Source organism: Aotus nancymaae, unplaced genomic scaffold (genome assembly GCF_030222135.1).
Source record: "Aotus nancymaae isolate 86718 unplaced genomic scaffold, 86718_ANA_hifiasm-v0.15.2.pri h1tg000032l_0, whole genome shotgun sequence".
Taxonomy (NCBI): Eukaryota; Metazoa; Chordata; class Mammalia; order Primates; family Aotidae; genus Aotus; species Aotus nancymaae.
In genome coordinates this window covers 10,855,186-10,870,603 of record NW_026988445.1, presented here as the reverse complement: position 1 = coordinate 10,870,603, position 15,418 = coordinate 10,855,186, and the positions used below count along the sequence as shown (strand labels likewise).

Here is a 15,418-nt window from a genome sequence, read left to right as displayed (position 1 = left end):
TTCTGCCTTAATTTCATTATTTACCCAGGAGTCAATTAGGAGCAGGTTATTCAATTTCCATGTAATTGTGTGGTTTTTAGTGAGTTTCTGAATCCTGAGTTCTAATTTGATTGCTGTGTGGTCTGAGAGACTGTTAGGATTTCAGTTCTTTTGCATTTGCTGAGGAGCATTTTACTTCCAATTATGTGGTCGATTTCAGAATAAGTGCCATGTGGGGGCAGTGAGAAGAATGTATATTCTGTTGATTTGGGGTGGAGAGTTCTGTAGATGTATATTAGGTCCACTTGATCCAGAGCTGAGTTCAAGTCCTGAATATCCTTGTTAATTTTCTATCTTGTTGATCTAATATTAACAGTGGGGTGTTAAAGTCTCCATTATTATTGTGTGGGAGTCTAAGTCTCTTTATAGCTCTCTAAGAACTTGTTTTATGAATCTGGGTGCTCCTGTACTGGGTGCACATATATTTAGAATGGTTAGCTCTTCTTGTTAAATATCTTACAATATTCTGGTTAAGCACATTCTATAGTATAAGCGAAAATTTAAAGACAATTCACAAAGATGAAGAATTGCTTTTCTTTTAAATCATATTTTTAAACAGAATCTCTTAGTTTAACTAAAGAAAACTAAAATATTTAATTTCTAAATTATGCAATACAAAATCGTATTTAAAACCATGTTGAATTTACTTCTCTTCAGATATATCTAGACACCTAATGATTAGGACCATTTCTACCTTCAATAATGAATATCTACACCTTAAATTTACAAATGTATATTCTTTTTATAAATGACAGGGATGTGCCAGTCTAAGGGAAAAAATAAAGCATGTGTTTCAAAATGACTAAAGTGGCTGCTCAAATGTCTTCGGATTATGGGCCCTCTTACTGCTTAATTTTCTTTGCTCTCTTTTACTTTTGTCTACTTTAAAGCCCATTTAAGCATTCAATGGCTACTGATTAATTCAGTGGGTAAATAATTTGCAGTTTTCACCCTGGAAACATTAAGAATATTGCTGAGAAGATGTGTTAAAAGACTGCAGTGAACAATGACAGAAATGTGCTGTGTGCATGTATTTATCAATCCCAGAGCCAACTCAACCAAAACTTTTTGGTAAAAGAAAAATAAGTATGTCTATCTGATGGAAATGCCACAGAGCACAAATGCACACTCATTAGATCTGCTGAATAGTTATCTTCATTAGCAACTGAAGAAAGCATTTCTATGTGATGCTACCTTCAAAAATAGGTTTTGTGCATAATGTACATGGTCTCTGCCTATCCTATATGAACTCAAAATCCTATAAATTGGAACAAACCTAAGCTGGAACAGATCAGACTTTCATGTAACAGCTTCAGTTCCAACTTAGGTTAAAAAGGAACTTTTCTCTTACTACATTCTCTTCCTAAGTAGCAGGCAAGAAATGATGCTATTTGTTATTTCAGTTAACAAGAAAGAAATTGTGTAATACAAAACTGGGCAGGAATGGGGGAAAGATCTTGAGGTGCCATTTCCTCTTATTAATTATTTCTTCTTAAGATGAGTTCCAAGGCCTAGCAGATCACTAGTTAAAGGGCAACTATTATGCTATTTGTTGAAAGGTGAAAGAAGCAGGGCATGGGAAATCTATTTTTATTTTTATTTTTTATTTAGACAGAGTCTTATTCTGTCTCCCAGGCTAAAGTGCAGTGGCACGATCTTGGCTCACTGTAACCTTTACCTCCTGGGTTCAAGTGATCCTCCTTCCTCAGCCTCCTGAGTAGCTGGAATTACAGGCATCCACTGCCACACCTGGCTAATTTTTATATTTTTAGTAGAGACAGGGTTTCACCACGTTGGCCAGGCTGGTCTTGAACTCCTGACCTCATGCAATCCATCTGCCTTAGCCTCCCAAAGAGCTGGGATTACAGGTGTGAGCCACCACACCTGGTCTGGGAAATTCATTTTTAAATACATTTTTATCTGCCACTTATCAGGAGAGAAAAGGGCAGTTCTAAAGGTTAAAATGTAACATGGCTCTGGTCCTCCTGTACAATGCACACCCCAAAAAAGGAATCTAAGAATGCCTTTTTTTTTTACAACAGTAAAAAAAAATAGTTTAGAGCAATTAGAAATCTGAAAAGGATGACAGGTTAATTAAAAATATTTTTAAATGTTTGAAAAGTAGCTTTGGTTAAAAAGAAACATTCTCCTTTAGCCTATGAAGTTACATTTGCATGGTTTAGTTGGAGGTTATAAAGCACAGTCCCATGTGTTACATTCTAAAGTTACACTAAATTATAAAGTACTTACCCTTAAACTCAACCCTTTTCATGCCAGACTGTTGCTGTGAGCCCTGTACAAAACATGCTTAATAAGAGCATAATAGTTTTCTTAATAAGATGTGAATAATAATCATTAATATGAGATCCAAGAAAAGCCCATAAGAAAGCCAGAAAAATCTTATTAAACTTAACTAATTTAAGAGCATGGAATACTGGAATGAAGTCTGCAATCCTCAAGCCCAAACACTCACCAAACACTGATGTTGCTCAGTAAGAATCTTAAGCTTTGGGAGAAAGAGGTCAGATTAGGGTTAAAAAACAAATTAATATAATTTGGAGCTCAATGTAGAGTTTAACCCTATGCATTACGGAGAAACATGTCAACAATCAAACAATACTTAATAAATAAATCTTTACTAGGGATTGCTTTATAAGGAAGTAGTTTTGGTTTCTGGTAACTTTATGGTATGGCTGACCGCAACAAACAAAGAAACCAGCCCAAACCAAAACCAAACGAAGTTCTAGACTAATACCTAAAAAAAAAGACCCAGAATATATAACCTTGTTACAGCTCCTCATTATGTATAAGTGGAAACGAAGACAGAGTCATTAGTCAGATTTCTGTCTAATGTGCTGGGGAGAAACTCCGTCACAGTAATATGCACTGAGACCTGTCACCGTGTTCCTTCCTGTCCAGGGCTAGGGGAACTCTTCCTCCATGAAGTACCCTTTCCTCCCCCACAACACATACTCCATCCCTCAAAGGGAAACTTTCAATGCCAGGTCAAGGAATTTGGGGAAATTGGAAGATTTCTGAGCAGAGGAGTGACATAATGAAAGCAGTGTTTTAGGAAAAGGGAGGTGGGCAGGCCCGAGTGACCACAGACACACAAATAGGGTCCAAAGGAATGAATGTACTAACTGTCCATCCTTGCTTCTCACTAGACACAACAAAATTGTGCTTGGAAACAGTAAATTGCTTACATTCCTGTAGAAAGCATTATACTTGAATCTCAAAGTATTTGGTAACTATTAGAATCCTATACCATGCAAATAGGGAAAAGAAACTGATTTCACTAAACTAGCTCAGCAAATTTACATAGAATAAAGGTATCAAATTTGCTCTTAGATTCTTTCATTTCATTCTGCTTTCTAAATTCAAAAAAATGCATATGAACAAAGAAAAGACACAAGTCTTATTTAGGAGCTGAGAGTTTATCCACCAGTTTAAAATCTACTGACTGCTTTACAGTCACTTACACTAGATTGGTAAATGTCCTGGGGGTGGTCTGAGTTCAGCAAACAGAAAGAGTTATTTCCTTGCTGGCTCTCCCTGCAGGAGACTGTCCTTGGCCCCTCTCCGTGTTCCCCTAAAGTATTGAATATCTCATGCAATTTATTGAACACTGTACTGAAAGTGAGAAACAGAATGGTATGGGTACTTGCCATCTACATACACAGCTGAAAGCACACTGGGCCTGAGCCCAGGAAAAGATCAAAATTCAAAATCTGAAGTACAGTTTCTACTGAATGCATATTGTTTCTGCACCATTGTAATAGCAAAAAAATCATAACTCAAACTATAAGTCACAGACTATCTGTATTTAATAAATGCTTTAGGCTGGGTGCTGTGGTTCATGCCAGCATTTTGGGAGCTTGAGGTAGGCAGATCGCTTGAGGTTGGGAGTTTGAGACCAGCCTGGCCAACATGGTAAAACCATGTCCTGATAAAATGCAAACATTAGCTGGGCATGGTGGTGGTGTGTCTGTAGTCCCAGCTACTCGAGAGGCTGAGGCGGGAGAATTGCATGAACCCGGAGGCGGAGGTTGCAGTGAGCTGAGATTGCACCACTCCACTCCATCCTGGGTGACAGAGTGAGGCTCTGTTTCAAAAAAAAAAAAAAAGCTTCACAATGATTACACAGCATTCAGAATTCATTTTAGGGGAGCAATCTTCTTGGACTAACTACAGTGTATTGTGATGCCTTCTCTGGCCCGTCTCCAGACAAAGGGGACTGCCTGCATTCCCCAGCCCCCACACCCCACCCCCACCACTTATTGCCATGTTTCTGGTGCCTCCAGGCCTCCTGTTCCCACATTTCAGGCAGTTGCATGCTTGTTCATTTATTTTATTTTTATTTTTGTATTTTTAGTATACACAGGGTCTCACTGTGTTCCCAGGCTAGTCTTTAACTCCTGGGCTCAAGTGATCCTCCTGCCTCGGCCTCTTCAAGTGCTGGGATGACAGACGGAAGCCAGCTTGGCCTGGCCTCTTGTTCAATTTTGAAAAGCCCCTCCCATCTCCCATGACACTTTCTCTTAGCTCTCCTATGACTCCATCCCCCTCTTTAGGACTCACATGACCCTCTAAACCCTGATTTTGGCATTCAGAGAGTTTGGTTATTTTTGCTGAAATCATTCTTCACCTTCTAGAGTATAAGCTGTTTGATGGCAGTGACCAATCTAACTTCACGAGGTTTTTGTTGTTAAGTTTTGTTAACTTTTTGCAAAAGAAGATGTATCTTGAGATTTCTTTTTTTTTTTTGCAATCATTCATTCATTCAACAAATATTTATTGAACTGTGAATGGCTCCCAGGCCCTAGGCTGTATTTCAAACTCCAAAATACCAAATAATCAGTTGAATATCTGGTTTGTGTTTAAAAAAAAAAGAGATAATTTTGTAGAGTCAATTTTGCTGAAAAGAACACAAAATATTATAGCAATCAAAACTGTCCTTTAAATGTTAAGTTTTATAAATTCTTATAAATAACAATCCACTTAAGTTTGGAAACAAGATGCAATAGATCACAAGTGTCTTTTTCCTGGAATTAGACATGTAACTGATCCGTAACAATGCTTTTTTTTTAAGTCTGATTGTTTGCCAAATGTTTTACAATCTTTGAAAAATTTTTTTTCCAAAAAGAGAAAGAGAAAACCTAAACCATTTCTTTTTTTCTCCTTTACTCTCCATACTATCTGCTAAACAACCGGCACTAATATGGAAAGGGGATAATTAAAGAATATATTTGCTTCATTCTAAAATGTTATATTATTAATTTTATGAAATAAAGAAGGCATTGTTTTCTGACATTCATTATTAAGGTAAAAAAATGACCAAGGCTCATATTCTGAAATGTATTACAGAATGTACAATGTGTTCCTTCAGGCGCAGCACACTCTAAAATCTCTTCATTTATAATAAAAGAAGAACTCTCTCAAAGAAGTCCTTCTAAAAAATAGGCCTTCATTCCATCTGACTGCCAAGCTGACTGCCTTTGGCAAGCAAGCCTGGAACATTTAAAATTTTATAAACATTATCCTTTTTTAAAAAGTTAATTTGACTACTTTAAGGAATATCAAAATAAATCCTGGTTTGACTGAAATCAAAATTAAATCTTACCAGACTTCTTCTAAAAGTAAATATCATAATCAGATTATATACTCAGTGTAAAGTAAAAAGGCTCTGAGTTCTGGGGGCTAAAGAGGCCCATTTGTTCTTAACAACCCCTTTTTCTCCTCCAGAAGGCAAAGTGACCATTTTTTTCCACTTGCTCTTTCCTATAGGTTGGTCATGTGAGGTATGTCATTTATAAATAAGAATGAAAAGGAACACATCATGTCTTTATACAAACCAGGATTCAGTAATAACTTCATTTCTAAAAAATACCAACAGGATTAAGCAAGGCATGCAACAACAACAACAACAACAACAACAAAACTTAAGAGAAAGTGAAAGCGCCAAAAATAGAGAACAAAAGGGAGATTAATATTTGGTATCAGGCACCGTGCTAAATGCAGGATAGCTACTGTTACTCTCATTTTACACAGATGTTCTTACTACTTCATGTCGTACAATGAGGAAAGGAGAGGGAATTGAGAAAAGAAAAATGAATTATAATGTAGCAACAATGATTGTTTCTAGAGGCTAGCTATACTCTATCCTGGAGAAAAACTACATTTTTCCATTTATATTTTAGATCTACTTACAATTGCAACTATAAACTACATAAGATGATACTTTTTGACTCATAAAGATATACAGTGGCTTTTGTGAAATGTAATTGTGGCCTCTAGAAGATTTTGAAGGATATTGCCTACTTGTTACACAATTTTTTTGCTAATACAGGACTTTTAGTGCTTCAGATTTTTGAAGAGATATTTTGTCATTTCTCTGTTATTTAGTAAACAAAATACAAGCAAATCCTAAGTTGAATTATGTCAACAAAAAAAGTATTCACCGTCAAATAGTGCTGTTATTCTATATCATATAAGTTTCATTTGCTGCCATGAATGTTGAAAAGGGACCTCAGTTGTTTTAACAGAGCCAAGAAAGGTAATCCTGTTCAATAAAACTTTCTGCAATGATGGAAACGTTCTCCATCGATGCTGTCCAATATGGTAGCTACTAGCCACATGTGGCTACCGAGTACTGAAAATGTGACCAGTATAACCAAATAACCGAATTTTTGATTTTATTGGCGTTTATTGAAAAGCAAATATCTAAAGATTGCAGTTTAGCTATTCCTTCTTGCAAAAGACACTTATCCAGAAATTCTAGAGAGGTAATAATTTATGTAAAAAATAAAGAGAAATGATTGTTTTAGTATTAGTAATCTTTCAATGCTAAGAGAGGAAAAGAGGAGAATATGAATTTGTAAAACTATATAGTCTGGTTCTCGTTTTGTATTAATATATAAAACTTGCCTGTGCCTCTGTAAAAGTACTGGTATTTAACTTCTGTGCTCCAGCGAATACAACAGCTATTCTGTAAATACCCATCAAAGATGATAATCTATCTATGGTCACCCTATGCTAAAATCTAAGTGTCTTACCTTGTCCACATTACTCCCACATCTCTGAAGTCAGGAACCAGACTTTGCAGTTTCCACCTGTCTCCAGCACCTAACACTTATTAAGCACATGCTAAGTAGGTGAATCACTAACCCTGAATTCCTCCATTCATTGCTGCCACATCTTAGAGAAGCATTTGAATGGACTCTGGGCTATCTGGGTAAAGCAGAGACTGTGGGATCTGTGTGAATGCTCGGGGGTCATGCCCCAGTGTTGATGAAGTGTTCAGAGTGATTTGTGGCTTAAATTTTCTGGCTAACAAAATAATACAATCAACAGGGCTAAGGAAAAGGGAAAGGGTGAGTCACCATAGGCCATGTGTGGCGAAGTAAGACACTTTGGGAGATGATGCTCAGAGCTGTGATTTTACCCCTGGATGTCATGATACAGCATATACAAAGAAACAAGAACTCTGGTGGTAGAATTCTTGTTTTTTTAATATAATTCAAGAATTCTCATTTCTTACTTTTTTTTTCATTTTAAAAGAGGTCCCTTCACAGAAAATAACTAATGTCTTAAGGAGAAACCAAAAGAAAACCTCTGAAAAAAGTACGTCAGAAATTAGAAAATGAATGAAGAAATAAAGAAGAAAGGAAATGTAAGTTACAAAAATTATACAGCCATAACATATAGGGGTGGCTGGGACAATATTTAGTTAACCTTAAGGGGCTAAGCTAGTCCCAGGGCTCTACAGTCCCCTCTATGCCAAGCATTCTTAACTCCATATAGCTCTAATTCCTCTAGTGCGTCACAAGAAACATTCAAAATGGCCATCTGTCTATGAAATCACTTTGGATAAATAAAAATGCATTTGGCAGGTACCCAAAAATATCACAGGTTCCCTATCATGATAATGAGTCTGTAGCATTGCCAACTGTCATTTATGGAGTCCTTCTGTTACAATTAAGAATATTTCTTTGCAACACCAAATTAAAAGGTAGGTGTAGTTTAGATTAGAACTCTGGTGTGCTATTTTTGGATGCAGAACTTTTTATTTATTGTGCAATAATACCATTACTCTTTCACTTTAATATGGCAGTAAGAGGATCCCAAATGAGTAACTCAAAACTTGCTTCAACTAGCACACGTGGAATGTGACTGGCTTTTTGAGAGGCATTTTCCAGCTCTCTGGAGGATAAAGAACAGATCATCAAATGGACTGTGTTCAGGATTTAGACTGGTGACACCCACAGTGACCTTCTGGTCCCACAATCTTGTTCTCTTTATCTTTCTTACATGTTTTAAAAAATATTTTAAGGCTTTTCTTTGGAAAGCTTTCCCTTCACAACTTTCCTCCGCTTTCCATGTTTTGCCTCCTTCCCTTCATTAATTTCTAGTCATCCTTCAAGGGCCACTAATGTTCTATTCTTTTCAGTCCCTAACGTTGGTAACCTACAGGGATCCTTCCAGGGGATCCTTCTTACCTCTCAACTGTTAGAGTTATTTATTGTTTCTACTGCAAAAGAAATGTCTTATTATTATTATTCCACTTATTTTATTTTTTAACTCCCAAGTGATTCCAAAGATGATCAGTTAGGTTTAGGACTTGTTAGTATAGGTCTTGCCTCATGGTGAGGAGAGACTATTGTCAGCCTTTTAAAATTCCTTATTGTTGCCGGGAGTAGTGTCTCATGTCTGTAATCCCAGGACTTTGAGGGGCGGAGGTGGGCAGAACACTTGAGGCCAGGAGTTCAAGACCTGCCTGGCCAACATGGTGAAACCCCGTCTCTACTAAAAACACAAAAATTAGCTGGGCATGATAGTGTGCGCCTGTAATCCCAGCTGTTTGGAAGGCTGAGGCAGGAGAATCGCTTAAACATGGGAGACGGAGGTTGCAGTGAGCTGAGATCATGCCACTGCACGCCAGCGTGGGTGACAGAGACTCTGTCTCAAAACAAACAAACAAACAAACAAAATAAAATAAAATTCCTTATTGTTCTCAATTAGACATGTTAATTAATGGCTGAGTAATGTATATAAGAACAGGAATCTACAAATACAAAAGCATGAAGCTTTAAAATGAAATCTAAAGCTTTAAAATAAAAGCTATTTAAGCTACTTAATATTTGGCAATAATTAAAACAGACATATTAAATGTGATCCTTGCAATAATCTTAATTCCATTTTATTTTACTTTTCTTTCTTTATTTAAAGACAGTCTCCCTCTGTCTCCCAGACTGGAGTACAGTGGCACAATCCCGGCTCACTGCAACCTCTACCTCCCGGGTTCAAGTGATTCCCCTGCCTCAGCCTCCATATCTGGGAGTACAGATGCGTGCCACCACACCTGGCCAATTTTTGTAATTTTAGCAGAGATGGGGTTTCACTATTGCTGACCAGGCTGGTCTCAAACTCTTGACCTCAAGTGATCGGCCCATCTTGGCTTCCCAAAGTGCTGGATTACAAGTGTGAGCTCCTGCACCCGGCCGTAATTTTATTAATTGAAAGACTAAAAAAGAATTAAAAAAATACAGACATACACACAGATGGTTGATATAATGAATCTTTTAGAAAGATTTATTTGAGCTTAAGAATCAAGAGGGGATGTAATGCAGTCCACTATATGTAGCAATTGGCCTAGGTTAAAATTATGTTTTCTATCTGATTAATTCTTTAAAACATTCTCGATGGCTTAAGTGCTTCATAAACAAATAAAAACTTTAAAAAATACTTTCAAATACAAACAGGTGGGCCCATTCGTGGTATAGGTGCAAATAGCAATAAAAATTGATAGCACTTAGGATCTTCCATCACTATATAATTTTACTCTAAGGCAGTCAATGTTTAAAATACCCTTTAAGGTAATGTGAAGTCATAAATACGTCTTAAATATTAATTGAATAATATTTCATTAAGTATTTACTTGATGTTATCAATTTTAAAAAAACTTAAAGATTACATGGCAATAAACCACAATAAAGAAAACCAAAAGGACTTAAAGTTCCTGGTAGAGATCAACCTCTAAAACCTTTGTTACAGTAAGTTCCTGAAAGCGTTGTGTAGAAAACGAAAGGTGGGAAAGCATTGTCCAACATCTTCATTTTCAGAATTCCTTACCAAGGACATCCTGCGCGGACTTTCTGAAACTGTCCTGTTCTCCCATACATAGCAGCTCTATCCAAGAGCACATTTGCTTCTACGGATATTTTATTGGTTGGGGAAAGGATGAGATAGTACCTCACTTAGTGCCTTGCCTATAGCACAATTTTGCAAATATAATGCCTGCTGGCCTGAGTCTAAGTGCTTCAGTGTTCATTCTAATATAACCCCCACCAGTATTGCCCTCAGTGCATTGTCATGTATTACCCAGAGACCTCATTCTTTCAAAGCTCAAGGGACATCACTCTTTCACTGTTACTGATACTCTGTAGTACTCTCTGGAAGCTCAATGTCTCAGCTCTGTTTACTTAGTTCCCTTCTTCCCCACTTTAGTGAATGGCATTACCATCAACCCAAACAGTTGCTCAAGCCAGGAAACTGAAAAGCAGTTGTGATTCTTCCTCCCTTCACCCCTCTGATATCCAATTATCCAACAAATCTAGTAGATTCCACCTCCTAAATCTCTCTAGAATGAATTTATTTCTAAATCATGGTTCAAGTTACCACATTTCTCACCTGAACTACTGTAATAAGCCTTCTAGTGGTCTTCATATCTACAACAGTCCTGACCCAATTCAATCTACTCTCCACAACGCAAATGATGAAACTTCCTAAAATGTTTCTTACTGTGTTTCTTTTCTGCTTTAAAATTTATAATCTCATATCAATTAGGATGCCTACTCTTAAAAAAAATCAGATAAAATAACAAGTGTTGGCAGGATCTGGAAATCTTGGAACTTTTTGCACTGCTGGCATAAAATGGTGCAGCCACTATGGAAAGCAGCTCCTCAGAAAGCTAAAAACAGAATTACCATATGCTCCAGCAATTCTACTTCTGGTCTGGGCATATACCCAAAAGAACTAAAAGCAGGGACTTGAACAGAAACCAAGTTCATAGCAGCATTATTCACAATAGCCACAATGCCCAAAAGATGGAAGTGTCCATCAATGAATAAATTGATAAAATATAATATATAAATACACAATGGAGTATTATTGAGCCTTAAAAAGAAAGGAAATTCTGACACATGCTGCAACATGAATGAACCTTGAAGACATTATGCTGAGTGAAATAAGCCAGACAAAAAAAAGACAAATACTGTATGATTCCACTTATTTGAGGGGTATAGAGAAGTCAAATTCATGGAGACAAAAACTAGTGGCTGCCAGGGGCAGGTGGAGTATAATTTAATGAGTATGGAGTTTCAGTTTGGGAAGATGAAATAGTTCAGGACAAAGGCGGTAGTGATGGTTGTACAACAATGTGAATGTATTTAATGTCACTAAACTCTATACTTAAAAATTATTACAATATTAAATTTTACGTTATATATATTTCACCATAATAAAAAAAATCACAAAAAAATCACAAATCTATAATGGGTCCTCATTAACCTCAGGATGAAGTCTAGTGATTGCATTAATGTGGTTTACAATACCCTTCAGGACTTAGTCTTAGTATACCTCTCCTCTTGCTACCATTCTCTCTTCCACTAGGGTCCAGCCATACTGACCTATGCTGGAGCTGAGCTCATACCACCTTATAAAAGTATTTACATAAACTGTTCCCTCTATCTAAAAGACAAGCCTCTTCAATTCTCTCCATTTGTAACTTCTTCATCTTCAGCTCTGTGTATTCCTTCTTGATAGTACTTACCACAATACTGTAGCTGCTATTTGCTTTAGTGTCTCCCTTCCTACTAGTTTAAAGCTCTATGAAGGCAAAAGAATGTCTCAACTTGTTTGGAATTACATCCTCAGCGCCTGGCACATATAAGTATTCAGTAAACTTTGTGGATTATATAAGCAAATGTAGAAAATAGGAGAGCAATCATGAGGCACAATAAGGTGTGTAACATACACAACTGGACACGTACCATTCCTCTGCAGGCATCTTTAAAATATTTTATGCCTATTACAAACAAATAACCAAAAGGCTCAAATTCTTAAGATAAAATTCTAAATATAAAAAATTTCCTTCATACTATTCTACCTTCTTCTACAACTCTTTTTGATGGACAATTATGGCAATTTTTAAGTCAGTGTTTTTCAAATTAAGTATGGAAGTATTTTTATTTCTCTCATAACTTTTAAAATGTAAACATTGTATAGTTCAGCCACAGCCTTTACTTCCAAACAACTTCTCCATGGGTCTCAATTCCCTTTTAAATAACATACTCTTTTTCCAGAAGGCAGTTAGCTTTTCATCATTCTTTCTCTTTAGATAACATATAAAGACAAATCCTATAAGGACAAGTCTATGCACCCAGTGGTCACACACAATCCATGTGTAAGTCCACCGTGATTGCAAAGGCTCTGGTTCCAACAATGACCCCACACCAAGGGTAGTGACGAGCTCAGCCCTGCGTATCAGTTTGTTTTTAATGTCATTCTATTTAAAGTGTACACAAGGATCTCACTGCTTTCAAATGAGGTCACTGAGAAATGCCAAGTCAAAATCCTGAAAATCTTGGTACAACCTTCCATATTGAAAGAATTGGTTATTTGTCCATAGTTATATAACATTCTGATTTTTTAAAAGGAGGTATCAGCTTCAAAATGCAGAAATATCTATCTTATTTCATACTTTGCAACCATATAATTTATTATTTGAAACATCAATATTTATGATAATTTAAAAATCAACTGTTCACACAGTTTGATTCAAAATGGAAAGAGTCTAAAACTAGTCATGTAGCACAATGTTGTCAGGACAAATATTCTAAGAAATGGCTTTGGTAAATGTGGTGAATTTATCATATCCCTATAACTAAAGACTCTCAAACTCTCAAATCCAAAATGGAAAATGTATTCAGAAATTGCAGAAACATGCTGTGAAGAACTCTCCTCTTTTCCCTTCCCCACTCTTTCTTTCTGCTTTATTACCATGTTTCTCTTCCTCTCTTTAAAAAGAGTGAAACCAGATAATCTCAACAATGTTCCAAACCTGATAAAGGTGAAAAGTATTTATCACTTAATCCCTTTCTGGATCTGACTCTTTTTCTTTTTTTTTTTTTAAACTTTTTTTGTAGAGACAGAGTCTTGCTATGTTGCTCAGGCTGGCCTTGAAGTCCTGGGCGCAAGCAATCCTCCCACCTCAACTTCCCAAAGTATTGGGATTCTGTAATCCCTGCAGCCATGAGCTGCAGCACTCAGCCCTGACTCTTTAATCAAAAGTGAATTTGCTACACGCATACAGTGGATTGCTACTCAGCAATAAATGGAAAAACAAATACATACAACAATTAGATGAAACTCAAAAACATCATGCTGAGCAAAAATTGCCAAACACGAAAGAGTACACACTGCATGATCCCACTTACATGAAGTTCTAGGAGCAGGTAAAACAAATCTATAGCGATAGAACTCAGCAGTGATTGCTTCTGGTGAAGACAGAGGGAATAACTGAGAAGGGGCATGAAGGAATTTACCTTCTGGGGTGATAGAAATGTTCTACATCAGACCAAAGTGTGAATTACACTTTTGTGTACATTTGTCACCACTGATCAAACCGAATAATTAAGATCTGTACATTTCCCTGTATGTAAATTATACCCTAATTTTAAAGAGAATGCTCTTTTTCTAGCTAATTAAACTTTTTTTATTACTTAAAAATGTGAAATAAGACTCATTTTCTACAAAGTACTTAGTATTTCCTAAAATATATTATCATATTATCACTGCTCACCTGTACTGAATGCAACTTAACTTACCCATGGAAAAAATAGCTGAAAATCATGTATATAAGAAACTATGGGCTGAGGTGGAAATAAGCACTGGCAACGTTATCCATTTTTCCAGTACTTTTCAATCCACCAGATCTAAAAATGCTTTACAAAACATATTTTTAGAAGTCCCATGCTACAGTTTGCCAGTTTCATCTGCTATGAAGGGAACTGCTACTTTCATTTGATCTCAGTGTACTACATAGTCACCAAAACGCACGAATAGAAATTGTCGAGCACAGCCATAAGGCACCACAAAGAAGCAAGGGTTTTTTTGTTTTGTTTTGTTTTTTCACTTCTTTCTGATAAATGTTCACCGCTATCAATAACAGTAAATAAAGGACTGTCGCTTGGGTCGTCTCATCATAAATATCCTTCCCATGCACAATAACAGAAATTGCTAACAATAAAACTTCCTGTTAAATTTTATAACTCAAGGTCTAGCAGGAGTTCCTAACCAGTTTGCAGAAGGGAAAGGGGAAGGGAGGATTTGACTAAGAAGTCAGTGGATAAAATAGATATACTGTATTATTTTATTTGCATTTTTGTTGGTGTCATATAATACACAAAATATGCATTTTCATAGGGTTTCTTTCCATGCCACATTTTTCTCCTCTCCTTTCAGAAAAATAAATGCAAGCAGTCATGTTCATGTGGAATTGGTTGAATGCTAAAAGCAAAACTTTCAGACCACTTACCTTATGTTGGCAATGTGCTGTTGCACAGGCTGATGCTGAAAATGGTCAGGCCACGGATGATGCAAGCAGAAGGATGGAGAGGGCTGAAGACAGCACGTAGTCTGATACACAGGTGAATGATTTGGACAAAGAGATGCAGAATACTCGGAGTGTGGCTGCATGCAACACGAGGCCAAAGCAGAGGGTGCTGCAGGGCCAGCCTCGGGATGGCACTCTTGGTGACTGCTATGGCTAGTCAAAGGGTGATGGTACGGGCAAGGATGGCAGCATTGGGATAACATCTGAGGCGTTCTTTGGTTGTCTAAAGGCAGTAAGGATGATTTAACTGTGCCGTTAAGTTGCAGGCATCCATTTGGACTCACTTTTGTTCTTGTTGCTTCTTTGGGTGTGAGCTGCTGGGCTGCATGGTCTCCATCACAGGGGGTGAGGGGATTCAGGTTAGCAGCACCGGTTGTGATGCTACTATTGCTCAGAACCACAAAATCATTGTTTCCATTGCTCATAGCCATGCTCCAATTTCTTGACCCTAAGAAAGAAAATCACATAAAATTCCCCAGTTATAGTCAGGCAGGCAAATGTGTAGGAAAGACAAGTATGATATTTAAAAATAGCTCCTTGAAAATGAGGGTTCTTGCAGAGTTGTGAGACAGCAGTGGAAATTTGGCAGCATCTGTGATGGACCCAGCAACACAGTGGCACTCCTCTTTTTTCCTCCAGCTATTTTATGCACCTTAAGAACCCTCTTCTATTCCCACTGATCACTTTTCTCCTGCCCACCTCTCC

General features: G+C 37.0%; 1 protein-coding gene across 9 annotated transcripts in view; it reads right to left on the bottom strand.

Annotated features, from left to right (window-relative positions):
• DISP1 (dispatched RND transporter family member 1) overlaps positions 1-15,418 on the bottom strand; it is a 164,873-nt gene that overhangs the window by 44,901 nt on the left and 104,554 nt on the right. For all 9 annotated transcript variants that reach the window (XM_064383543.1, XM_064383536.1, XM_012459739.2 and 6 more), the window contains one exon: positions 14,636-15,161. In XM_064383543.1, coding sequence (XP_064239613.1) covers positions 14,636-15,144 — 509 coding nt within the window. In that variant the 5' untranslated portion in view covers positions 15,145-15,161. The remainder of the gene's footprint in view (positions 1-14,635; positions 15,162-15,418) is intronic.